The sequence below is a fragment of the Gymnoscopelus braueri genome, assembly GCF_963280865.1.
Source record: "Gymnoscopelus braueri genome assembly, chromosome: 8".
Classification (NCBI taxonomy): domain Eukaryota; kingdom Metazoa; phylum Chordata; class Actinopteri; order Myctophiformes; family Myctophidae; genus Gymnoscopelus; species Gymnoscopelus braueri.
Window position 1 is genome coordinate 27,700,302 of NC_137609.1, and position 27,281 is coordinate 27,727,582.

Genomic DNA, 27,281 nt, shown 5'->3' on the forward strand with positions numbered 1-27,281 from the left:
GCTCTAATACCCCACCCCTCCCCTGTCTGCAGCAGCTTGTGAATTAGCCTTCACCCCTGTCATCCTGCTATTCAGTATTCCCCAGCCACTGTTTACTCAGCACGGGCAGAATGAGAATGTATGCATTATGTGGTGATGATCAGAATGTATTGTAATCTTTGACCCTAGCGGCAAATTTTCGAATGGGGATTAGGGATTAGGCCTAAAGCTGGTTGACAGACTGCTTTCTTGGCCCCAGAGAGTAAAGCCCTATTTATACGTTGTGGCACCACAGTGTCGCTCGCTGAAAAGTTACTGAATATCAAGTTAACAATGCATAGCAATGGTTAGCTTGAAAATCAGCCATATTCAGCTTAACACGTGCAGCCTCCCTTGTATGCTGACCCCACTGCATTAACTTAATGCAGTGGGGTCAGTATACTAGGGAGGATACTAAACGGTTTGAGAAAAGACTTGATTTGTTTGAATTTGGGGTAGGCTATATTTACACAGTTCTTGTAGGTGGAAATCATTTTATGAATGTTATAATTTCTTAACTTATCACAGATCAACATAGGCCTACAGGACTGTTTAACACACAGGTCAGGGTTAGGGCCCAAAATTTGGCTGGCAAGCACACCTTAATGAAAGCCTCCAAATAGAAATGGAGATCAAGTTTACTGTCTAGAACTATTACATAGGGCCTAAAATAAAAAAATTATAGCAGCCCCTCTCTCTCTCTCTCTCTCTCTCTCTCTCTCTCTCTCTCTCCCTCTCGACAGACAGACAGACAGACAGACAGACAGACAGACAGACAGACAGACAGACAGACAGACAGACAGACAGACAGACAGACAGACAGACAGACAGACAGACAGACAGACAGACAGATAGATACAAAAGACAGTCTTTCAACTTTTACTGTACATATTTTTCTATTTGATTTCTAACTGTTTATATGATGTTTTGCATAGTATTGTATATGCGTCTGTCATTAAATGTTTCGATGAATTGAGTACAAAGGACCCCATTGCAAACAAGCCGTAGGCTTTCTTGGGTTTAAAATCCTCTTACCAGACCTTGTATTGAACTGTACTTTCCTGTGCTTTTTTTTTTGTTGCAAACTGCTAATAAAGTATTCAATCAATCAATCAAGTTCAGTTACAAAATATATTTTACCGCTGTTATTTGACATCCTTGAAGAAAGAATAATACTAATTCATATGTGCTGCGCTGTTCTATAAGTAGTGACTACTAGCCACCAAAAAATATATGATTCTTTGTATTCACATTGTAAGTCACCCTGACAATTCATAGCCTACTGATAAATCATGGATGTGCTGAGTGGTGTTGGCCTGGGGACATCACACACTGCCATCTAGTGTCTGCTCAGAGCCTACTTGAGAGATTTCCAATGATCCTCAATAGGTGTGAGACCATTCCATCTCACTTTCTTCACCCCCTCCCCCTCCTGCTGCACATCTCATATCCAGACACTCTCGAACAGATGTGCTCGTCAGACAGACAAACACCCTCAAAATAAAGATGTGAAATCATAGAGTGCCCGGTCTGAATAGGCTGCTTTGCATTGAGAACGCAGGTTGAAATAAATGGCACATGGTTGCAGATGAGGCTTCTTCACAATCTTCTGTCTGGAGAGCCGGAGCACAGCTGGGGCCTGCATGGTCCCCAATCTCAATCCTGTTTCATTTATGCTGCGTGGTACGAAGGTGTCGCACGAAAAAAAAATAGCAGGACCCAGAGCCTTCTATTGAGCAGACCTAAGAAGCTCACAATGCATTGCGAATGCACTGCGTTGTCAGCTTGTAGATCGGCTATTTTGGGGGAGCAACATCGTCGTGCGATGAAGTATACCAGCTTGAGGCTGCAATCAGACGACCCCAAGGCTCTGTAAAGATTGGTTGTTCTCTTTTCATCTCAACTGTTGCATACATACATCCCACTAATTGGAATTCTGCAACTGGGTCACCCGGCATTGTCTCTCAAGTCAAGTCGTTGAGACCCGTGAATGTGGAATTATGCTCGTCTCGGATGCATGATGATTGCGTTGCTTCTCTTTCCCTGCTAGTGCTACCCCCTCTCCATCTAAACCCAGACATAGACCCCCCCCCCCACCGTTAAATCTTCTTCATCTCTGTCGTAGACTGTCACCATCTCTATTTGTCCACTGACTGTTCCATCCATTTTGTTCCGTCTTAAAGCTCAGTAGCCTGAAATAAATGATTATGCATTTCAGATGCGTAAGGCTAACAGCAACATTTTAAGATGATTTTGAGCCTTACTCCCTTATTGTAGCCTAATAATATCAAAAAGTTGGATATGCCTGAACAGTGAATGGTAATAACAGTAACACCTGCCTCACATTTTAATGCAACGGGTTATGGGATGCATTGTATTGGGAAACAAAGTGGTGCATCTCATTTTAAACTTGGGGAAGAATGGTAACACAAACAGCTTCCTGGCAACGTTGTTCTGATTCTTTTTTTCTTTTCTTTCTTTTTTTTTCAAATCCCCATCCTTCCATTCAAATGTTATAGAGGAAGGACCTGGTTCTGCAGTTTGTCTGTGATTAAAAGAAGAATTAGCCAGCCTAGCATGCCTCCACAAATGAGCAAAGCCCTCTGGGAGAGCAGAGAGAGCAGGCAAGTCACATTTCCAATTATAACACCAAATGAGTCATTTTCTTATTGGGCCTCCAATAATTGTGGTGGGTATTGGGTGCATGCAACTCAATTTGTCTTACATATTTGTTGGTAGGACAGTAATAGAGTTGACAGAGCCAAGGGGAAGATATGAATGGCGCGCACACACACACACACACACACACACACACACACACACACACACACACACACACACACACGCACACACACACACGGGGAGGAGATGGATCCCTTCACTATTATGTGATCTGCTTCATTCGCCTTAAGACCGTTGAAGTTTAAAATCCAGAAGAAAAAGATGTCACTAATCGTCTGTGGGTAGACGAATAAGAGACTATCATTTTAGAGCAATCAGAACAAGTCTCTCCAGTGTATTAGACTTCATTCTGATTGCTCTAATTAATGAGGCTTCCAGTTATGTGATAATCTATCTTGAGGGGCATCAATACATAAAAAGCAAGTAATTGAGAAATTAAATTAATGCATTTTTTAACAACTTCAGTTGTTTTGTTGATTTTGTATTCTTACTTCCAGCTACTGTATACTCAGTGTTGTGTTCTATTTTTTTTATGAAGGTATACTATGTTTATTCCCTGCCTCCCACACGCACGGCATGCGCGCGTCTATAATGAATTAAATGTAAAAAACGCTGTTTTGAACAGTTTTTGAAGGTGTACGGTGGCGACGAAAAAAAATCTCAAGGTATACGGCGTACACAGCATCTGACGGTAGAACCCACCACTGTGTATACTATGCCTTAATAAACAATTTCAAAGTTAACACAAACACATAAAACGGCATATTATTGTATGTTCGGCAACATTTATTAAGATTGCAATGTGATAGGACTCACAACTGTTATCTGCTCTCCATCCTCATCCAGGAAACAACAAGCAACTTTGTAACATAACAGAACCATGTGTCCCAACAGGCTCCTATGAAGCCATACAACATTGTTAATATTGCCTTTTCAGCAGGGTTTTAGGATACAATGAACTGTGGTTGAATGAAGCATCATTGTAATGTATTGCAAGATTTCACTTGTTTACTTATTTTTTACCATATCATATCCAGGATGTATCCCCATTTCTAATCAAAACACAGAATGCTCTTATTTTCATTTAGGGAGGTCAGTATAAAAAAAAGTCACAAAGCCAAAAATTCAAACGTAACAGTAAACTTAAGATTACAATAAAAGTTAAAAATCACACGTTAAGTCACACAGCATGTGTAAGTCCAGTGAGTGACATACAGTAATGCAGTTATGTTCTTTGACATAACTAATACTTATCAATTTAGTCATTTAATTGCAATAAATTGAAAAATATTTTCCAGGTAAAAAAAAAGACTGCTAGAGAACCTTCTCTTTTTAATGATTGTTTTAGTTTTTTGGGGGGGCGAGGGGGGGGGGGGTAAGCCTCAATAATTGGAGAGAATGTAGCCCAAGGGAGGAGAATCCACTTTATGAAACAGTATGCGTCCATTACTGCCATAATCAACTGTGTATGTGTGTGCGAGAGAGAGAAAGGGAGAGTGTGTTCACACACCCGATGATTCAACACTGCAACACTGTGCGTGTGTGCTGCCGGATGCAGTGTGAGGGACCAGTAAGCAGTAAAGTGCATTCAAAGCAGCATGTGTGTGCAGTGTGAGGGAGAACAGAGGTGGCAGCTGCTATTCCGTCTCCCGTGGATTTGTTGTGTGGCTGGCTGCCCACAGCTCACTCCGGGGTACCTGTGAAACAGCAAGGGTCTGAATGGGACCTTGTACCTACGCCCCGCTGGGCTCTTCTGTCCACGTGTTTAAAGCAGACAACCCCCCCCCAACATACATGCTATGGAGCGTCCGTCCCCCCCCCATTCTCCCAGTTTTTGACCAGTAATTAAGTTCTCCCTGGTAAGGAGTGTGATTTTTTTTGCCATCACTCCCGGGCAACATGGTAACTTTGTCCAAATTTGCATCAAACGCTTCAAATCTTTACGTGCAAACCTTACAATTGAAGGTGCCTTTTTTGGACTACATCCTGAATTCCTGAATGTATTGCTATGCATTTTCCAGTTCAAACAGGACAGAGGCCCAATTGATTATCACAAAACAATAACAACCCCCTTCGTTGGCCAATTGTGCAACATCTCAACAACCCGCACTTTTGTTACTGGATATCTCTGGTCTCTTTGTGTAATTTTTCAATTGCACTTAAATATACAATACAATTAACTTATCTCCACACTACTGTAGCACACATGTCAGACATTTACAAAATGTTAAAGGTGAGATCAGTCACTCAAATTCTCCCCTGCTGAGAATCATTGCCAACAGCTTCATCAGTAACTTGGCTGCCGTCAAGGGCCGTCAAGGGCCGTCAGCTTGGCTCCTTCCTCAGGGAAGAGAGGGCAGCCCCCCTCGTCATCCTAGGAGGAGGCCGGAGACTCCATGGTGGACAGGATACGGACCACCTCAGTTCGCTGTGTGGCCGAGATATGCTGGGTCATGTGAACAATGGAGTCCATGGCAACTTCTGGGTTGTCTTGAACAAAGCTGAGAGGAAGGAAGAAGAAGGACACTCATGTGAGAAAATGATATCATAATGCCATTATGGCAAGTGGTGTTTGGGAGGGGTGGGGGGTAGGTGGTGAAAGGACAGGTGAAAATTGGTCTTGCAAAGCAATATCCCACTTCTGTCAAAGTGCATTATTGAGAGGTGTCACCTGCGAATCTGCTTGAGGATGTGGTCTCTACGGATGTACTTGATGTTCTCGTCGACGACGGACCTCGCACCCTCTTCCTCGGCTAGCTGCCTCTCCAACCACTCCACCACCTCCTCATTGCTGTCCCACAGATAGGCCTGCAACGAGGAACGACTTGGACTTAGCATTGGATGGATACCAGGGGCTCAAATATTCAGCAAGATTTCATGAGATCAGCTATCAAAAGGCGTGGAGAAATAATAGGGTTTGATTCATGTTGACAGCGAGGATCTATATTATCTATCTACATATATATATTTACTTCAGTCATGTTTTTTCCAGATCCAGTGAGAAGAAAATAAAGATCTACAATTGATACAGCCAAGTACTAAATGGTCCTAAAAGGCAGCTGTTGTAGAAATTAGCTGAAAATAAACATAAATGACAGCTGTTGTAGAAATTTGCTTACCACACACACACACACACACACACACACACACACACACACACACACACACACACACACACACACACACACACACACACACACACACACACACACACACACACACACACACACACACACACACACACACACACACACACACACACACACACACACACACACACACACACACACACACACACACACACTTTCTCCCATCAAAAGAAAAAGCTTAATGTCATGTGACTGGACCTGGTACTGAAAAAATTAGTATTCATGAGTGCTGGCATGCCTGATCCCAAACAAAGCCAGGCTGGAGGCTTAGCAAAGATTTCCAGGGCGTTAATGGTCTGGTGCCTTTTTATGAACACTCCTGCTTGTAGTCCACTAGAACATTTAATGCCCTTATTAATCATTTTTAATCTGTTTGCTTTTAATTAAGAAACAGCGTGTTGCTCTCCTATCTGCACGTGCCAGGGCTGTGATTAATTGTAGCTTAAGACAGGCAATCCCAATTGGAGTAATGCATTAGCCAACAAGAGGGTCACTACTTGAGATTCTTCAAAAGCGGCTCTGGCTGTAGTAACCCCTGCAGCTAGTCCTCTAACCCCAGTCTGACCCGCGGCGGACAGCGTTTATCTCCATGGGGCGTCGTTTTGAATTACACACTGTGTCAATTCAGCTCCACTTAACAATCATACAAAGATTGTTTACATTGGAGTAGGATTACTGCCAGGCAGTAATAAGAACGCTTACAGTTTATCTGTCTGACGTACATTACTAAAACAATACTGCCGTTATTACGATGCACTTCTTTGAAAGCCCTGAAACTGAAGTGGAAATGGATATCCATGGACTTTGTGGGTCAGCTGGACCTTAGTTATATCACACTATGGCTGGCTGAATTGTACAATAAAAGCTATAATTATCAGAGCTAGATTGTCTGGTTCTCCGAGGATTTGTTCTGTTGATTGTTGCAATCAAAAACAGCTGACTTTGCAACTGTTTAAATGAAAAATGTCAAGACAATCATTATTATCTCTGAGATTATTTGTAGGAAAAGCATGAGAATGAATAAAACAGGTTATAATACCCTGCTTTTTAAAGTGCTTTCATTAGACTACTAGTGTAGTCAAACTGCTGTTTTGCATGGCGTTGCAAGACAAGTGTGCGGGTAATTTTGTTATTGTTTTGCACAAAGTAAAATCCTGTGTTAATTTAGCCATTTGTAACTCTGAGAGTGAACAAATGTAATGCATGTATATGTAATGCATGTTACATTTCTACGCTCTGATTTAAACAGGGATCTGGAAGGATCTTACCTTGACAGCGCCCTCGGCCTCTACGAACCAGCGGCGTAGCATGGCTTGGATCTGGCCATCAGTCAGCTCATTGTTGGCCGCTTGGATCTTCCTCTTCACCGTGTCCTCTAGCAGCAGACGCCGCAAACGCCAGTAGAAGAACTGACGGGATGTTTGCCAATCCAGGATGTCCTGGGAAATTTACAAATCAACACAAATTGTGAAAAAACTAAACAAAAACAAACGTTATCTGATTTTCACTGGCAAAAATATCTCATCTCTCACATAAATCTATTAATCACGTTTCAAAATGTTAAAATGGCAGATTCTGAGGCACCCTGGTAGCTCAACAAGTTTGTGGGTCATGTAAGCACAATGTTCCAGGCTTTAATCCCACTCTGAGACTTGTGTTGCCTCTCTTCAATGCTTTCTTGTCTACACTGTCCTATCATGAAGCAGCGAAAAAGTAAAACAATCCCCTGAAATTGGATATAACAGTACTTTAATATATTGGTTACAAATTAATGAGGAACTTTGTTATACAAGCTTGACTTTTGTATCAAAGGGAAACTAATTTGTCATTCTATAAAATGTGAATCAACTGTGTGAGGTAAACAAGCCCACTAGCATACAGATATATATTAGAGCTGATCCATACATGTATATCGGTTTGGCCCATAAATGTACTTATTTGGCAATTTTTGTATGAGCTACTATGCAGCCGGTGGGTCTTTTAAAAAGATTCACAAATAGCCGATCTGCAATCATTGTGAGCTTATAGATTGTATATTTTTGAAATGTTTCAAAGTTCCATTTATGAGTGTATTTTATATTTATTTAAAGTTAAGTGTTCTTTTCATATATTGCAGTTTAATATAGTATATTAATTATCAAAAAAAATCCCTATATATGTTTGCTTCAAATAGAAACTTGAATCAAATCTACGCTTTCCAAATTGATTGAAAGATTTTGTAATTCTTTCAAAAATATTGGTAATCGGTGGAGTTGGGCACACACACACACACACACACACACACACACACACACACACACACACACACACACACACACACACACACACACACACACACACACACACACACACACACACACACACACACACACACACACACACACACACACACACACACACACACACACACACACACACACACAGTGAGAGTGAGAGAAAGAGCACACTTGTATTTATGTGTGAAGGATGGGTTTGGGATGGAGCAGGATGGGGGTAGCCTGGGGCAGGTCTGTGCTTGGCTTGCTGAGGTGAATGACCAGGGTCATCAGAAGATAATTGTGAAGACGCGTCTCATAGCACTGAGCGAGATTACAACATTATTCACTGGGGAGGTGCAGCAGCAGCTAGACTGATACTGGCCTCCAGGCTTCTAGGCAGGCTCATGTGGCACTGGTTATTCACATGCGACACTTTACTACCTCTGCATGTATGACAAAGATAGCTTCAAAAACATAAATAAAAACATGAAACGGATGAAAACGATCGCCACATCGCTAATGTGCTGTACACCGATGCCATCTGATTCCGATCGTGATTTCACATGAATCACGGCACACCCCCCTCACCGTGATAACGCCCTTCTCCTGCATGCGGCCCGGGGTGTCGTGGAGATCGGCGAACTGCACGGCCACCTGGTGGTAGATGGGCAGGAGAAACTCCTCGCGCTCCTTCAGCTGGGTCTCCAGCTCCTTACGCTCTGTGGGGCTCAGCTCTGGAGTTCCTGTTGGAAGTTCAGGACACCGCAGATTAAAACACACAACAATGCACAGATCACCATTCAGATCTAGGGGTTCAAAAGTTAATCGAACTAATCGATTATTTTAAAATAAATTGATAATCAATCATTTAATAAAATAATCAATCCCTATTTTGGGCATGTCATTATAGGCACAAGTAAATTGTTACAATGGTCAATCTACAAGCTCACAACACGTCGCATCACTGTTTACATTTTTGTCTAATAAATAAAGTATTCAATCATACTTCAATCAATAACACATTGTGAGCTTGTATATCTGCTATTTTAACAATTTTAGTATAAAAACATGGTAATTCGATTCATTGACATATATAAAATGTAAAATAAATATTAAAAAATGCCCTTCTCGATTATTCGATTAATCAAAAATGTTATCCATTGAATAATCGCGAAGAAAATAATAGATAGTTCGTTGAAGCCCTATTCAGATCAAGTTTACTGCTCTTTAGTTTGAATGCCATGAGGCTGATTCGAGGCTCCTCACTCCAACCTCACATCACACTGGGTTGTATTGTTTTAGATGAGCTTTCTAAAGCCGCTCAGGTTTAGAATCTCAAACCTTCCTCCACAAATATTATTAGTGGAGAAAGACGCTGAATTAGCTCCCGGTGATTAGCATTTTAGGTTAGTCTCCTCCACAAACGCCAGGGCTGACTTGACTTCTGTCAATTCCAATCGTTCAACCCTCCAGCTCTTCCTGGTCACCCCTCCGTTCCTTCAGTCCACCCACCAACCCCCCTCCCCCCCCGCTCTGGGCCTTGGGGAAAATCAATAGGCAGAGAAGGAGAGACAGTGCAGCTGCTGATTGATCTGCGCCTGCTGTGATTGACATGTCTCCCTATTGGGGGGGAAGGGGGGGGGGGCGGGTGAGGCGGGGACGATACCATCAAACCTCAGATAAAGAACGAGGGTGACACCGCACATGCTCCTACCTGATGTATTACCTCTCCTTACCGGGAGAGGGATGGAAGATGCTATGAATAAGAACGAGGTAGAGACCACACACACTCACACACACACACACACACACGAAAATGAAGCTGTGGACTCACCCAGTCTTTCAGACAGGCCCATGTAGATGGGATCTACCCTCCTCATGGTCTTCACCAGGTCTTTCCTCCTAAACTTGATCTCCACGGTGCCTTCGGCCTCCAAAACTCCACCTCTACAGAGAAGCAGGGACGGGAGAGAGCGATTAGCGATTTCAAGTTAGCAAGCGGCCTCTCTTGTCTTTCGTTACGGGACGTGTGTTGAGCGTTGGGTCTCAGGCTCACCGGCTGTCCTTGTCGGCATACATCTCCATGTGGCGGGGGTTAATGGTGGGGTCTATGACCACCCAGGACCCTCCTCTCAGCTCGGCCTGCGGAGGGATGTAGACCAGCACCGGCTGCTCATACTCCCTGAGGCCGTCCACAATGTAGGCCCCAAACTTCAACACCTGGTCGTACATATCTGAGGAGAGAGGGAATTCCCATATGATGGACTGAATACATGCAATTCCATGTTCTTCATTGGCAAACTGCACATCAATAAGTCTTTTAAAGCCAATCCGCCCTTTAGATTTTGAGATATATAGTTCAGGACCAAGTGGTGGACAGATGGACTGACCAACCAATCGTCGGACTGACATTGCCTCGTCTTTAACAAGGCAAAAGAAATCCCCTTCATGTTTGAGATACTTTATAAGCTGTTACTTTTATAAGCGCTATTGCATGTAAACGTCATACCACGTTTACAATAATAATCCTAGTAAGTGTTTATCCTGGCTATGAGAAACCTGAACAAGGCGCCTGGCATATTTCAATATTATCTGGGATACTGAAGCATAGAACACCCCTGTTGGGTTTTACAGTTTGAACATGCTCATTTTGACAGGACTAGTATAGTAGTAGTCTCATGACTTTGAGACAATACTAACTAATTCCTAACAACCCTCATCTCACGTTCTCAACAACTGCTAACAGGTGAATAGGTCAATTGTAAAATTGGGTAAACTTGTTAAAAGGATCAAGCAAATTGCCAGTTACCACTAGAATCAATGTGTCTGCATTTTGTTTTCACATAACGTTCTACGTTTCGGGCTGAAACCTTGACCACATTCGGAGTCATATGACATAGCTATGCCATGCATCCACATTGGAGCCATGTCGTTCCCATGTGGATCCCGAGATCCACATGATTCAATTTTGAGTAGTCTCAAAAGTAGCCATTGATTCCATGGAGAATGAGAGAGGTACCTTTCATTCCTCCAGAGAAACCCCTCCAGTTGGCGAAGACCATGAGAGGCAAGCCTTCCCTGTTAAAGTCCTTGATGGCCTGGGCTGTTTTGAAGGCAGAGTCTGGGAACCAAACCTGTCCAGCCTGTTGGATAAGCTACAGAGAAAAGGAAATAGACACAGACAGGGCTGTCACCACGACGTTTTACTTTGACGATGAATTGTCGCTCAAATAATTGCGATTTACTACTTAATTGTGTTTCTGTTGCTGAACATTGGAACATTATGAATAGAAATTACATTTCTGTTTTCTTTTTGGCTTCGTAAACTAAAGTTGCACAGCGCAGTTATGACAAATAACTTACATTTAACGTTTACTTTATACTAAAAAAAACATGGATCTAGGCGGTTTGAGCGTGTAGATCTGCTATTTCCAATATTTTTGAAAATGTTTGATAATTTTTCAAAATGGAAATGATTATGGTTTTTGGGGAATAACATACATTTAATAAATAATGGAAACATCAAGAGTAGGCGCTCTTCTAGAGAAAGCCAACTAATTATACATTTTATGTGTGTGTGCACTGTGCACTAGGGCGGTATAACAGTAATACGGTAGGTAATAAAAGCTATTTCAAAATGGCGACGGTATCCATTTCAATTCATCATAACATTTCATCAGGTGAGTCAATGCAAACAGAGATACAGCGGACATTGTCTTCCATTGAAGCAAGTTCCAAGACTCAGCGACCTTAAAAGTCCTTGAATTATCAGTGTGCGTCCCCCTTATTATATGCTTTACAATACAAACTGCAGTGAGGTGCACATGCATGAGCAAAGTGCAAATAGCATCAATGTTGTGGCAACATTAGCAAGACTCGATGGACAGTTTCAAAAGGAAAAAGAGGATTGTCTATGAGGCATATCGCTATCTATAATTGTATTTCAAAGGACAGCTACATTTGTTTTTGACTTTAAACAGAGATATAATTAGATGAGCGAGTATAACAGAGTTCTTCCTGAAGTTGTTAAATATACAAGGTGTCTGGATGTACAGATCTAATGTTCTTTTCTATAAAATCAACGCTAAAGTGAAATCTTTGTAGGTAAAACATCAGGCCCATCAGAAGTGAACTAGGAACTGTGTTAGGTTAGTACTATACTTATATGTTAAGGTATTTTATAACGCTTTTCAATAATGCAGTGTTATACGGTATATATTATGCATTTTGTGAAAGGAATTAAGAGTTAAAACACATGGAATAGTGTCTAAACAACTGAAATTCTGTCAGTGGTGTACCTTTCGCTTTTTTTTTTAATTACCAGGTAACACCACATACCTCTGTAATGTTTAGGGACTGTTTGACAGTATGAAAACCTACATAATATACTGTAGCCTGAGCAAACCTTACCTTCGCCTCTGAGTCCAGGTTGGCCGGATCAGCTGGGATTGAGAGCTCCACACATCTGGTTTCCACAGCAACCACTCCAGTAGGTATCCCACCAAGCCTTTAGAGAGACACCAGTTATATTAAGTGGACTAGAGCTCAAGTGAACCCATGTCATTAACGACATTTCACAAAGCTCATACAGTGCCTCCATCTTCAGTTTAAAAGGCACTAACGTACACAATCACTTTAGAACTAAATCAGGGCTTCCGGGCGTGGTTGGACATATCGTAAAAGAAAAAAAAAAGTGTAGAAATAGGTTATTATGATTAATATTGCAGTGGTGGAAAAATAACTTTTTTACTTGAGTAAAAGTCTCAATACCGCAATGTAGAAATACTCTGTTACAAGTAAAAGGCTTGTGTTGAAAATGTTACTTGAGTAAAAGGTACAAAAGTATTGGCATCAAAATATACTTAAAGTACCAAAAGTAAAAGTACTAAATGTTTGAAAATAGCATATCAGCTAGCAGATCAGCTATTTTCAAATAGCCTATGTATAAAATAGGGCTTAAGTGTTTAATGTATGTTTTATAATATAAATATAATAATTTATATCTGCAAAGTAACTAGTGACTAAAGTTTTCAAATAATTGCAGTGGAGTAAAAGTACAATATTTTCCGCAGAGATGTAGTGGAGTAGAAGTAAAAGTATTGAAGATTGGCAATACTCCACTAAAGTAAAAAATACCTCAACATTTTACTTAAGTACAGTACAGTACTTGAGTAAATGCGCTTAGTTACTTTACACCACTGTAATAGTGTTATCATTGGGACTTACCTGGCTCTACCGACCACCACACTCTGGGCCCACGGCTGCATGATCTCCATGAAGGAGCCTTGGTCAAAGAAGCCGCTCTGCCACGAGCCCTTCGGCGCTATAGATATATGGGGAAACGACAGCAATGGAAAGGGCACAATGACAAGCGAGTCAAAAAAGAGGAGAAACAGACTTAATTCAGTGTCTGGGGCTGTTCCAACGCTACACTAGAAATATAGACACACACACAGACATTTCTGTCCTTTTTTTTTTCTCCTTCAGTAAATACATTCTACCCTCCTGCAGTGTTCCCGATTATACACCGCTGTCATCTCAGCGCAGTCAGAAGTTGTGTATTGTTCACCTGTAATCTGTGATCTTGGCAGAGGCCATGATGGATGACTGTATAAAGAGGCTGGGTCAGCGCTTGTGCCTGCCTGCAGACTGAGAGAAACATGGCCAGCCTGAGAGGTTACCATTCAATTAACCCATTGCATCCGGGAACGCATCCACGTGTCATTTTAGATTTTTTTGCTATAACCATTATTTTATACTTTGGCTATTCAAAAATGGCAATGCAATTTTTTTTAAATCATGAACATTTGTGCAAATCTTTGAATATATATTTTTTAAAGCGAACAATTGTAAAATATTTTGTTCCGGGGACCTCCAGAAGCAAAGATTTGAGTTACAAATGTTTGCTTTAAAAAATATATATATTCAAAGATTTGCAAAAACAAAATCACAATTCTTAAAAAATAGCAGATCTACAAGCTCATAGCGTGGCACTCGGTGCCGTGCTGTGAGCTTGTATATCTGCTATTTTTGACTGGCCAAAGAAATCTAAAATGACAGAGGTGCGTTCCTCGGTTTTAATGAGTTAAGCTGCGGCACTCATCACCACTAAAGACGTGGGCCGGGCTCCCCTCGCCGTGCTCAATCTCTTGAGCGTCCCTGACTTGTAATTACATTGATATGGAATCTGCCTGGTCCTGACCTGCTGTGTAAAACATCCATCGTGGAGCTATCTTGATCCCGGGCTGCCGTGGTGTGTGATGCTGGGCTTGGTCCGGGCCTCTTTTAGTGAGTGAATAAGTACCACTCCCATCCCCTAATGGCCCCCCTCCCTAGTCATGAATTAGCTTAACCCGTGACCCTGCGGATATCTGCCTGAAATGATAACACCTGTCCTCACCTCGTGTTTACCTCTAAAATGACACACGCAAAAAGAAATATGAAGGGCTGGGCTCTTCACAGTTTGCTGATAAAGCATTTATGTGGGTGGAGGTGGGCGAGGATATAACAAGAAAACACTGAATATTATTCAGGGTTTTGCTCACTTTTAGATGAAACTACATTCATGTAATACAGTGGTTCTCAATGGGGGTCCTTCAGTGGTTCAGTGGTTCCAGGGGGTCCCCAGGAAAATGATTGATAGTTGAGAATCAAATGGAACTTTACAGGTCTGTAACTCTGAGAGTTATGGGGGGTCCGTGGCCAAATATGCATAATAAGTATACCAATCTGGGGGGGTCCTTGAAATGAAAAGGTTTGAGAAACACTGATGTGATATGTACTCACTCTGGCTGGGCCGTCCGCTCAGCATCCAGCGAGGGTCATAAGGAGCCTTGGTGGGCACAAAGTCCACTAGGCGGTCTATGGAGTCCTTGGCATTGAGGATGGGTACGGGACTACTTTTCCACTGAAGGAAGTCAAAAGGAACACAAGAAACCATGTTTTACAACAGCACAAAGTGATCACTTGTTCTCAACGTGGAGTCCGGGGACCCCCAGGTGTTTCAGGCCCCCCCCCCCCCCAGCTAAATGTACAAATAAAACCAACCAATAGGTCCATTTGGTTCCCTTTGTACACTTTCACAGTTAAATTAACACTGAAGACTTTATGTTGTAGATTGGGGTCACAGAGATCTGTGTAGACTAAAGCAGTGGTTCTCAAACAGTGGTCCGGGGGCCACCAGTGGTTCTTGAGGGGGTTCCAGGTGGTCCCCAGCTAAATGATGGAGTGTAAAATGAAACCACATTTGATTTCATTCTCTCAAGAGTTAAATTATTGTTAACATCTGCATTACTTAATTTACAAGAAGTCTACACAATTCGAGAATGTAGAATATTTTGTATTTTGTTTGCCTGTTATCTCTTCTCTGGTACCACATCAATACAGCATGGAATTGTGGACAAAATCTTATAACAAAATACATTAAGTTTTGGATCTGATAGGCTAAATCTCATCAAACGGTGATGAATCCGTGGCACAAATGCAGAATAAACAATGGATTCTTGATATGAAAAGGGTTGTCAATCACTGCCTTATATCATGACCCAGTAATGCGTAACACATCACCTTACCTTGGGCATGTAGGAGAGCCACTCCAACAGGGCGTAGACACCCTCAAAGTCGTCACACACAGTGCTGTGGGTCACGCCGTTGTTGTGCATGATCTGGATGCCACCGAGCTGGTTGTTTGATGTGTAGACTTCTCTGCCCAGCACCTGTAGAGGAAATAAGAATACAATTGAATTAACCACATGAACCCTAGCATCCCTATTCTGGGGCAAAGACATTTGGTGGAGAGGTAAAAAAAAAGAAACAGACCAAGTATAGAGCCCTGCGGGACCCCGGCCCGACTAAGTATATTAGGGCTGGCCCCAAAGCCACTTATTTGGATGTTTGGTGTAATTTTCGAACAAATGTTTGAACCTTTTCTTTTTTATAATAACTTCTACAATATCTATAATATTATACAATCTAAATAAACAATAAGTAAACTCAATTTAGATTAAAAACCGAAACGTCAGTCATCAGAATACAACATTTTAAACAGTTAATAATAAACTAGACTATGTTTCATGGGCTGACACACCGCCTAACATGGAGGCTGCAAAAGCCCCCTCTATAAATAATCCTCCCAAACCCATTACAGCAACCAGGCCAACAGAGAACCGGCTTTGATATAGTGCCACCAAGGGTGAAAATGGAGGGTCTTGTCACCAGGTCTGTGGTACCGGTGGCCCTGGATCAATAGGGTCACACACATGCACACACATGCACACAGACGCACACACACCTCAATATTTCATCTTTTTAGAAATTTAAAATCTACCTGTGGGTTTTATAAATATTAAAGCAATTAAAAACTTCTGGCTGTATAATAACTACCACTGATCCATTGGAACACAAAAGTTCTTTATTCCATTTCCTGAAAAGTTAACGGCTTTGGACGTACGAGGTCTCCGCCCGACGGCGGCGATATGCCGGGGGGGGAAGTGGACCCCGTCGCTACTTAGCCCGAGCTCCCCGTCGATACGGCCGATCGGCAGCCAGGGATCCCTCCATCACAGTGGTGGCTGGGGGGCTGCCGGCACCTGCCTCTCCCCTCAGGGTTATTTGTGACAGACGGAGTGAATTAACACCTGCCCTTTCTCTTCCCAGATACTCTATTCACACACAGCGCTATCGACTGCCCAGCCTCGTATGTAGATTTTTTTTCCTTTTTCTTCCCCTGACACACGCACAAATATATGCATGTATATACGGTATACGCACATAGCATATCGTCACTGTCAGGCAGAAACATCGTATCTCCATATTTAAACTCCCCCCCCCCCCGTAAATGAATTAATGCCCTACTTCGTCATACTACAGTGTTATACAAAAGTAGCAAAAAATAGCCGATCTAGGCCCGGACGGTTGGCTAACCGTCTGGTAATCCAGCCTGACAGCGTGTCGGGGGTTTGACTCCCATCCCAACGACCTTTGCTGCGTGTCAACCCCCATCTCTCTCCCCATTTGCTGTCAGCCTACAGTCCTGTCAAATAAACGCATAAAAAGCCCCAAAAAGTAATCTCTAAACATAGCAAATCTACATGCTCCCAACGTGTCGCACTGCTGTGACGCGTTGCGAGATTGTAGATTGCTATTTTCGAAATTTTCTAAAGTGAAAGTGGTGAAAGTGTATCTGTGTGTTGAACAATTATTGAACGAATCAATGTATTAACAAGAGTTTGTGACTAAATAATAACTACACTGGATCCATTGGAACGCAGTTTATTTTCCATCATTTCCGGAAAAGTAACAGCATTTGGACATACAGGGTTTCTGCCTGACAGCGACGATATTGGACACAGTGCTTGTCTTGGTTTACTGTGCATCCCCAAGGTGTGGCAGGGGTTTAATAGAGAAGGACGCAGAGGCCACAGAAGTCGTTTTGGCATCCAAACTGCTCCTTTAACTGCCCCCGACCCATAAATACCCCACTATCTCAGCGTCCCCTCTTGTCAGGGAGCCAGGAACAGGTGGCCCGGACCAGACATGGTTCCATAAAATATAAAAAATAAAAAGATATAAAAAAAAACATTAAAAAAATAGAAAGAAATTCTGAGAGGAGCTCAATCCTTACTCTCGGCTCTCACCTCTTCGGCCATCATTTACTTTCTTTATTACCATTAATGGTTATGTGTCTGGATACAAATCTGGGGCACTCTCCTAAAGCTGTCAGGACAGACTGTGGCCCCAGGAAGTATTGCAGTCACCTTGACACACACACACACACACACACACACACACACACACACACACACACACACACACACACACACACACACACACACACACACACACACACACACACACACACACACACACACACACACACACACACACACACACACACACACACACACACACACACACACACACACACACACACACGCACACAACCCCATAGCCTGCGGCGAGTGCCTGCTTCATTAAGATTCCATACTAGACAGCAGAGAAGGAAATAGGAGGAGGTGTGCTGGGATGAAGAGGAGGAGGAGTGGGGTGGGGTGGGGTGGGATAGGGTGGGGTGGGGGGCACCTAGATGTCCACTGGGGGTTTGGATGCTAGTAGTTACTATTCAGTCCCCATAAAAAGAAATGGAGGTATTTCCAGCATTCAATGAAATTACGATCTCTGGATCTGGATGCAAGTCTCCTCTCCATTAAGTTAAAGTTAATAAGCCATGAAGCCGCGTAACATATGGACATGACAGCATATAACATGTTGGATATTTATCCCTCTGCGACACTCCAGAGCAGTCATTAAAAGTATCACTTTGAATCTCACAGTTGAATCTGACACATTTTACAATCATAGTAAACATTGTAGTTTATGTTAAATATGTTCTATGAATTACAGATGACAGACGCCTATCAATGGCCACTACTGTATCCAGTACAGTACTGTACATTCCCACATTTCCTTGGATTGGGAGCCCCGAGTAGGACCCAGCCTACACACTTAGTTGACCAAGGGCTCTATACTAGGCCCCCTCCTGTTTTCATTCTACAAAACAGCACATCCGCCGTGTTGCGACACGTTGAGAGCTTATAGATCAGCTTTTTTTGTAGAATGGTAGCCCCCCCCAGAATAGGGACGTTGGGCTTAAGTGGTATCAAACTTTCTTAGCGAAGCAGGATACGTAGACGCGACATAACGTTGGTTTTAATTGTTGGATTTAATGTTGAAAGGAGGGGGGGGGGGTATGATTGGATTTTGATATAAGAATGCATTTTGTTTTGGTATATATTATTAAATAGGTGCCCAACACAAGAACAGGGATGTGATCTAAGGGGGTTAAAAAGGCATTTTTCATTATGTCTCAATTTGAAAGAAGAAGCAGGGGTGCTTCCAGCAAAGAGAGGTGCAAATGGTTTACTTGTTCCATCCTGTTGTAACACACCATGTGACTTGGCATGAGATGGAAGCACACGCACGCGCACACACACACGCACGCACACACACGTGCACACACACACACACACACGTACCTCAGCGAGACTTCATTTTGATTAGAGACAAATGATATGAGTGTCCCGGGCTGCAGCCTCCGGCATGTCACACCATTTCTATGCAAATAACAACTGCACGGTTCACTTTCAATTATTCCAGTCAGAGCGGGCAGGCTGGGATCGAAAGGGAATCCACGTAGAACAGGCCCATGGCTGAAGAACGCTTGGTCACTGAGCCGGAACCGGCACACGCTACAATGTCTTTGATTTAGACATCACCCATGTGCTGCCGTTTGCCCTTTCAGAATGCACTCCTTTATTTTACTTTTCTCCAATTCCAATTTCATTACCACCAACGCACATCCACTTCCTCATCAGGTTTCTTTGCCATCGTCACAGAATAAATGCCGTTAATACAAGGCAGTTGTAAATTGAAGATTAAAATGCAGATGCATTAATGGCCTTTATTTCGGGCACAGAAGGAGCACAGCGCACAAGCTCATAATTACATACATCATGCCTCCTATATATTTAGAACACATGACAATGTATCAGGAAAGCAGAACAGAACATTGCCTTTTGTCCTGCAGTAGGAATGGGCTCATTTGTCGTATCTCCACAATTTATAGGAGCTACACTAAGATCAGTAAGATGGTAGCATATTAAGGCCCATTTATACGGAGGAGATGGATACAATATGGGGCTTTCCATCCGTACTCTGGGTACATTTTTATCCTTCGGCTGCACGAACCCTCAGAGCAAATACTGGAGTGAACTGTAGGGTGCAGGAGTGATCCCCTTCAAGACGGGCACATTGAACAGCGAAGATAAAGAAGATGAAAGAAGGTAGAAGGAACCAGAAGGAACACAGCGCTAGGCTAAAGCCCTACCAGTTTAACATGATTGTTAAGTTGTTGCATGTTAAGAAGAAGTTAAATCTGTTCATAAAATCTTTTTAAATTCCTAGTTTGAGCTCACAGTAAAGTTTAGTTTTTCCAATGTGTGGCATTTATTAATTCAGTTTTGGCAAATCATTATGTCTCATGCTGTATAAATAGGCTAGCATGCAGTTTTGCATGTGAATCACGACAGACCAGCAATCTCAAGACATCGTATTGCTTTGTGGGGGATTGTGCAGGTCATGTTAACTGAAGGGAATGTGTACCTTGTTGAGAGCTCCGGCTCCAGTAAGGATGATGTGGGAGTTGTCCACTTGAATGGTGCGCTGGCCCAGCCTCACCAGGTAAGCTCCAATCCCTATGGCTCGACATGTTACCTGTAGGACAATAACATCTCGTCACAAATCTACAATGATTTGTAAAAAGGACCAAAGCCATGCATAGTCTATCCCTTAGAGTCTTTAGGCAGTACAGCATAGAACATCAGATATTATAGCCTTGACTAAAGCTGGGCGATATGTAGCTCTGGTCCATAGCCTAGAAGGAGTCCTTAAGGCTATGGGACTTTCGAGCCTTTGCGCCCACACCACAGGCTGCATAGCCTCTCGTCTGCAGTAAAAAAATATATATATACACTTTCGTTACTCACCAAAACAAAAACGGTTTTATGGAGTTGAAAGCCAACTCTACTAAATGGGAACACTCTAAGCCCCCCACCTCACGTCTAAAATAAACTTTTTGGTCAGAATGTTAAATATTTCACCGGAAAGAAAAACATTTTTAGTTACTCCGCTGCGCCCTCTACAGTTCTCTTGTCAATAGAAAAATTCCATTGACCGTGTTCCACTTAGTAGTGTTGGCTTTCAACTCCATAAAACCGTCTTTGTTTTGGTGAGTAGCGAAAGTGTATTTTTAATTCTTACTGCAGACGAGAGGCTATGCAGCCTGTGGTGCGGGCGCAAAGGCTCGAAAGTCCCATAGCATTAAGGAGAACTCCTTCTAGGCTATGGACCAGAGCTAGGCGATATGGACAAAATCAAATATAATTTATTTTTACCAAATACCTCAATATCGATATTATGATAATATTTCACAACATTGCAAAGCATTGATTGTGCTTATGTTGTAGATCGTCAATTTCCGCTATTTTGGAATATATTACATTTTGAAAGTATAAAATGTGCTTAAGTGATTAAAACCAGGAAAACATGCCATGTCACGAAATTCCGTTATCCAAAATCCCAGACATATCAAGATATCGATATATTGATATATTGCCCAGCCCTAGCCTTGACAAACACATATTTCAGAAGATGTCTTACTTAATAACAGAGTACAAGGCTCTGCACGTGTGTGCATGTGTGTGTCCACTATCATGGTTTTCTTACCAGGTTCATGGTAATGATCTCCTCGTATGCCAGAGAAGACTCTCCTGCAATCATTCCAGAGCCCTTGAGGTTCTCCACGCCCAGCCCCTCGTCCTTCCCAATGATGTCAGTGATCTTGTACCTGCAACACCACGCACGCACAGAACATTGACACCCGTCAGACCAAACCTCGCCCCTTTCTACTTCAGCCACATACTGTAGCTGCTATGCTAACCACAGGTCTCTAGTCATACAGTCTGTTGGTTCCATCTAGCTCGCAAAACGTCAACATGATGCGTTGTGAGCTTGTAATGACCGGTTATGACCGCCTATAATGACATGATCAAAATCATGTGTGTGAAACAAGCGCGTGCGTCCCCAAAATCATACTTTGGGCGCTCATATCCCCTGATGGGTATGGTCTAGTATTCATAGATTTTTCAAAAATACCAGATCTCAAGCTCATAGAGCGGCTATGTCATTTATAGCATCTTAAATGACACAGATGCGTTCCCGGATACATGGGTACACTTCACCTTTATACTTACTTTGCATGAGAAGCTCAAGGACGAAACATTTCAATATACAGTGACTATTACTGTGCATATAAACTTAAATTTGACCTGTAGTCAATGCATTGATAACGCTTTAATACAATACACACCTCGACTCTCCCTCATCCTCCACGTGCTCACAGTGCACAGAGTTCAAGGCTGAGACCTTCTTGTAATCCGAGGGTGTCAGGTAGAGGTACTTGAAGCCCTGTCATCAAAAAGAAACAACAGTCAGCACCTGTGCCTTCCTTCTATTCTATTTTATTTTATTATTATATAAGATGATGTTTGGCAGCATATGTGATGTCTATTGTTTGTCTTTTGTTTTATGTATTTTGTTCTTGAAAACTTAATAAAATGAAAGTATTTTTATTTTTATTTTTTATTTTTTTTAAATAAACAACAGTTTGAATAGACAAAAGACTGGCACATGTAATTCCTCACAAGATGCAGAGATAACTTCAGGCCTACAGATAAACGTTTCGACAGGCCACTCTGAAAAATTCTCTGCCGCCAAGCCGATTTAACAAAGCTATGAGAAAATGAACTGGAACAGGAGACGGGTATGCCACCTTCGGGAAATACAACCAACTACAGTTATGCATAGATCCTATAGCGTTGCTATAGGATGAATAACTGAAAAGCTGCCGACTGACCTTGTAGTAGTCGGTCGGGTCCTGCCAGGCCACATGGAACATGTGCCTAATTTCCTCTGCCAGGCCGATACGGGCACCGCTATTGGCGGCGATGTAGATGCGAGGTATACGGCTCTCTCGCGCCATCTCAGAGGCCTGCAGGAACAGCACATCCTCCTGGGGGCCGAACGACCCTATCTTGAATGTGATGTCGTTGCTGATGACGATGATCTCCCGGCCTGCCGGGTACTCTGGAGTCCGCAGGGTCATCCGCCACGCCACCATACCAATCTAGCGGAACACCAGAGACAGGCATGTATTTCATGTACATGTCATATAGCATACATTCTTCTGGGTTCAGAGCATTTGCAAGATTTGTTTTACCTTCTGTGGAACACAATATTAAAGGTATGGTAAGTGATATTTTTTGGTTAAAACAAAAAGTTTTTTGTGAAAAGGTTAAAGCACTATATTTTGATAGCAATCATTGCTATAGAGTGTTTGTTCAGTAACAGGAGTCTTTATGTCTCTCCAGCTCTTTAATAAACAGAACATTTTCAGGTAGGTGACAAAATCTCAGCCAATCAGGAGAGAGTACCCATTTATCAGCTTCATTTATAGTGTTCCAGTTCCAATTTTGTCTGCTCATTTCTTAGTGTCATCACTTCCAATTTCACTTGTTTAATCTGCATTCTGACTGAGTTCTCTATCCTGATAAAATTGGTATCCCAACCTGAAAATGCATTTTCTGATTAATAAAGAGGTGGAGAGACATGGAGACTCCTGTTACTGAACAAGCACTCAATAGCAATGAGTACTATCAGAAAATAGAGCTATTTAACACTTAATTTAACCAAAGAAAATCACTTACCCTACCTTTTAAGATGTAAAATAACCACTAAGCAATGCATCCAAAGAAACACAGAGACCCCTAGGGACAGGAAGGAAAACTGCACATTATGAAGGACAGGGGACATCCTACATTAACATGCTCCTCTCTAGCGTAGTAATTGGCTGTAAGAGTATGCTTTTTTTCATATTCCTTCTCGTGTTCATTTGCTGAATTTCACTCCCTGCGGGGGAAAAAGTGAGCTCTCACCTCATTTCCCCCTGGCAGTCGATTCATCTGCGCCAGCTGACCCTGGGGGTCCAGCACCAGCTCTGTGAAGGTGAGCAGCTCAGAGGGTAGAGGGCATTTGGGCAGGTGGGCGAAGGCTTCGGTGGAATGCCACAGCTTCCTCAGAGCCTGGCAAGAATTATTTAAAAAAAGAAAAAAACATGTTACTGTGTTTGACCAATCAGCAATGATGATCAAATTCACTGGGGCAAAGGTCTATGCCATGTGACATCCTACCTGTCTGAACATCTCAGGGAAGTCGTAAACATAGGTGGTGCCCAGGGACTGGGCCTGGAAGCGTTTGGATTGCAGCAGGTCCTTGGTGACGTATGGCGTGTTGATGAGCATGCCATGTAAAGGCCCCTGCTTGTCTCCATAGGCCTGGAACATGATCTGGACAAACGGGGACAGAGAAGAGTGTCACTTCTCTAAAGAATGTATTTACCCTGCGTTTTATGCTCTATTTAGAGAAACCTAGGGTAGAGTCAGGGGCAACATGCAAGACATGACAGGAGTTGGATCCTCGTCACTCACAATTAGCATGTAGTCAGTGCACTAACTAGCTGAGCAATCAGGCATGCCAAAATCGTCATTCTACTATACTACGGTAATATTATGCGATTATTAAACCAAGATCTAAGGTGTGCCAGAAAATCTTACGGTGCGATTTCATCCAAATTCTACTTAGAATTGTACTTTTCTTTATGCAAAACTGATACTAGTCATGCAAGTTAAATGTTCACTACGTCAGGGTTTCTCAAAGTTGGTGCCGTGACACAAGTCCGGGGTGCCGCAGAATAATTTGATCTTTTTTGGAATTGATCGAGATCACTTCAGTTTAACCACTTAGAACCTCTATACTTAACCCATTGATACCTGGAACGCATCTGTGTCACTTAAGATTTCTTTAGGCTATTCAAAAATAGCAGATATACAAGCTCATAGCGCGGCACCGAGTGCCGCGCTATGAACTTGTAGATCTGCTATTTTTGAAAAATCGAGAAAAAAAAATTTGGGTTTTTTTTCCAATTTTTTTTTAGGATTTAGAAGACCTTTCTAGAATCTTCTCAGGTCTCAATGGGTTAATAAAAACAGACCTGAGTTATATTCTCTCAAGCCTTTGCCTTCCTGCTGTGGCAATGGAATGTGATGGAATGGATCATGTACATGCCTGTTCCGCTATATCAAGTCAAATGGTGGACAGATTTGTCCACCAGGCTAAAGGCTGTCCGCCAGCTCTTATGCGTTTGCCTGTGACTAGACAAAGTCATACTTTTGGGCACTCATATCCCCCGACGGGTATGGCAAATGAATGAAATGAGAGACGAGCCCCACCTGTCGGTCTTTGGGCGCCACCTCCAGTTCCGACCGAGAGTCAGAGACCTCCTTGTACAGGCTGATGTCCAGGTAGTAGCCCGATTCGTTGGTGAGGAACAGGCGGATGGGGATCTGTTTGCCCGTGGGCGTCAGGCGGATGTTGATTTTCAGCTCAGCCTGGAGGACACGCAGCTTCCACAGGCGGCTGCCATAGCGCATCACCATGGAACGCACCGACTCCTCGATCTGAAGGCAGGCATGATGGAACGCCATCAGTGTGGAAAACAGTAGGAGGACAATTGTAACACAAGTGAAACCCACAAATAGATTAAAGCCTAGATTAATCCATTAAGACCGGGAATGCATCTGTGTGTCATTTTCTGATTTCTTTGGCTATTAAAAACATTGCAGATATACAAGCTCATAGCGCGGCGAGTGTCGCACTATGAGCTTGTAGATCTCCTTTTTTTTTCTTTTTCTTTTTTTGTGCAAATCTTTGAATTATATATTTTTTAAAGGCCAACATTTGTAACTCAAATCTTTGCTTCTGGGGGGTCCCTGGAACAACATATTTGAGTTAAAACAGTCTTTAATCTCCAGGTTTGTATTTTGTGTGTGGTGATTATTTGACTGACCTTTGATGGGTCCATGATGACAGTGGGGACAAAGTTGAGGAAGATGTGGTTGCAGTCCGTTCGTACGGTGGTGTTGTTGAAGGCCACCTCCAGCTCATCCATGGCTTCCAGCAGGAGGCGCTCTGCCTCATTGTGAAGGTACTCAAACGATGCCTCCTACAGAGAAAGAAGGGCCAAAAGGTCAACAGAGGGCAGGTGAAATTCATTGTATTAACCCTATATATACATTTCCTTGACTGGGGTCCCCCAGGGGTCTACACCTGGTTCCCTCTTTTTTTCTCCCCTCTACGCCAAAATATGATCCCAGAAAAGGGACGCTAGAGTTCCTGTGGTTTGAGTACAAAATAGAATGAAATGTGAATCACACAAAGCTCTGTGCAGGAAATACAACCACATACTATGAATGTGACAGCCACAAGATCAAAACAAAAGAAAGGAAATAAACAACTCTTAAAAAGACGCCACCTGCTCCCCTTTCCACTCACCTTTGTGACGAGGTCAGAGTGGCGGATGATGGCCCGGACAAAGAAGCGGTAGTCTGTGACCTCGGTGCCTACTTCCACACGGGCTGCCCCCAGGTACAGGTGCATCTTGTGGTTGGCACAGGGGATGGCGGTCAGGGCAAAGTTGCGCATGCGGTTGAGCTCCAACTGAAAGGCCAGCGCTGGTTCCAAGTGGCGGTAGATCCTGTCCTCCTCAAACTACAGAAGCAGGTGGGACACGGTCAGATAAAAGCCATATGAAGCCTATTAACGATTTGTTCAAAGTTCCTTTCACTAGTTGGGTTCTGCTGTCATCAACTCCAGAGATGCCCGTGAGCTGTGGTGGTTACAAAGTAAATGAAATCAAAGGCAATCTCAATCTCAGATCGCCTGCTAATAGGCGTCATTTCTCTTAAATGGGAGACATAATTGAATAGTTCATTACTGTAATGGGTTTTGGTAGTGCCATTGTAAGTGAAACTATCGGGGGCAGTGGAGAGGAAGAGCCATTGCCGATCACGGTGGGAGTTTTAGTGGTGAGATAGTCATTTCTCACATCTTCTACTTGTGAATGCCATAGCAGTCACATAAACCCAGTCAATGGACCCTTGTTCAATTATCTCCAAATGATCTGGTGTTAAAACTTCAGCTAGGCATTCCCTAACTCATTCCCTGCCAAAGACGTCTTTTGACGTTTGTAAATCAAAAGCCCACATTTTCCGGAAGTCCCGTTCATTTCTTTCTGGACACTGAGCTTGCTATTCACCAGCACCTCAGATCAAGGACTGGCACACTGGTATGCAGAGATACTCACTTTGTCTCTGGCACGGAATGTGAAGAACTTTGGGAATTCTCTCTGTGAGTTAGAGAGAGAGGGAGAGCGAGCGAGTGAGAGAGAGAGAGGGAGAGACAGACAAACAGACAGAGACAGAGAGAGAGACAAGAGAACGAACAGGGGAAATTATGAAATTCAAGAAAAACAAAGCATACAACAGTAGAACAACTTCACAGATGGTAAACACCTGAGTTGTAAATGTAGAATACCAGCTATTCTGGTTAGTGCATGCATGGAATGAGAGAAAGAAAAAAAAAACAGCCAGACACATATATGCAGCATTGTTGAAAGCTAATCACTGCAGATGATGGATGCTGCCTGAACTGTTACACCAGCGAA

The 27,281-nt window shown here is 42.7% G+C and overlaps 1 protein-coding gene across 4 annotated transcripts in view; it reads right to left on the minus strand.

The window, feature by feature from the left end:
- Positions 1-3,465: 3,465 nt before the first annotated feature.
- The window catches only part of LOC308090403 (acetyl-CoA carboxylase), a 48,315-nt gene continuing 24,499 nt past the window's right edge, over positions 3,466-27,281 (minus strand). For all 4 annotated transcript variants that reach the window (XM_080435563.1, XM_080435562.1, XM_080435561.1 and 1 more), the window contains 21 exons: positions 26,922-26,963; positions 26,111-26,326; positions 25,626-25,781; positions 25,009-25,236; positions 23,911-24,066; positions 23,656-23,802; positions 22,578-22,847; positions 22,032-22,129; positions 21,389-21,509; positions 20,267-20,377; positions 15,679-15,822; positions 14,894-15,014; positions 13,334-13,430; positions 12,518-12,614; positions 11,127-11,262; positions 10,164-10,341; positions 9,942-10,054; positions 8,696-8,850; positions 7,118-7,288; positions 5,372-5,508; positions 3,466-5,201 (listed from right to left, as the gene is read on the minus strand). In XM_080435563.1, the coding sequence (XP_080291689.1) occupies positions 5,075-5,201; positions 5,372-5,508; positions 7,118-7,288; positions 8,696-8,850; positions 9,942-10,054; positions 10,164-10,341; positions 11,127-11,262; positions 12,518-12,614; positions 13,334-13,430; positions 14,894-15,014; positions 15,679-15,822; positions 20,267-20,377; positions 21,389-21,509; positions 22,032-22,129; positions 22,578-22,847; positions 23,656-23,802; positions 23,911-24,066; positions 25,009-25,236; positions 25,626-25,781; positions 26,111-26,326; positions 26,922-26,963 (3,021 nt within the window). In that variant the 3' untranslated portion in view covers positions 3,466-5,074. The remainder of the gene's footprint in view (positions 5,202-5,371; positions 5,509-7,117; positions 7,289-8,695; positions 8,851-9,941; positions 10,055-10,163; positions 10,342-11,126; positions 11,263-12,517; positions 12,615-13,333; positions 13,431-14,893; positions 15,015-15,678; positions 15,823-20,266; positions 20,378-21,388; positions 21,510-22,031; positions 22,130-22,577; positions 22,848-23,655; positions 23,803-23,910; positions 24,067-25,008; positions 25,237-25,625; positions 25,782-26,110; positions 26,327-26,921; positions 26,964-27,281) is intronic.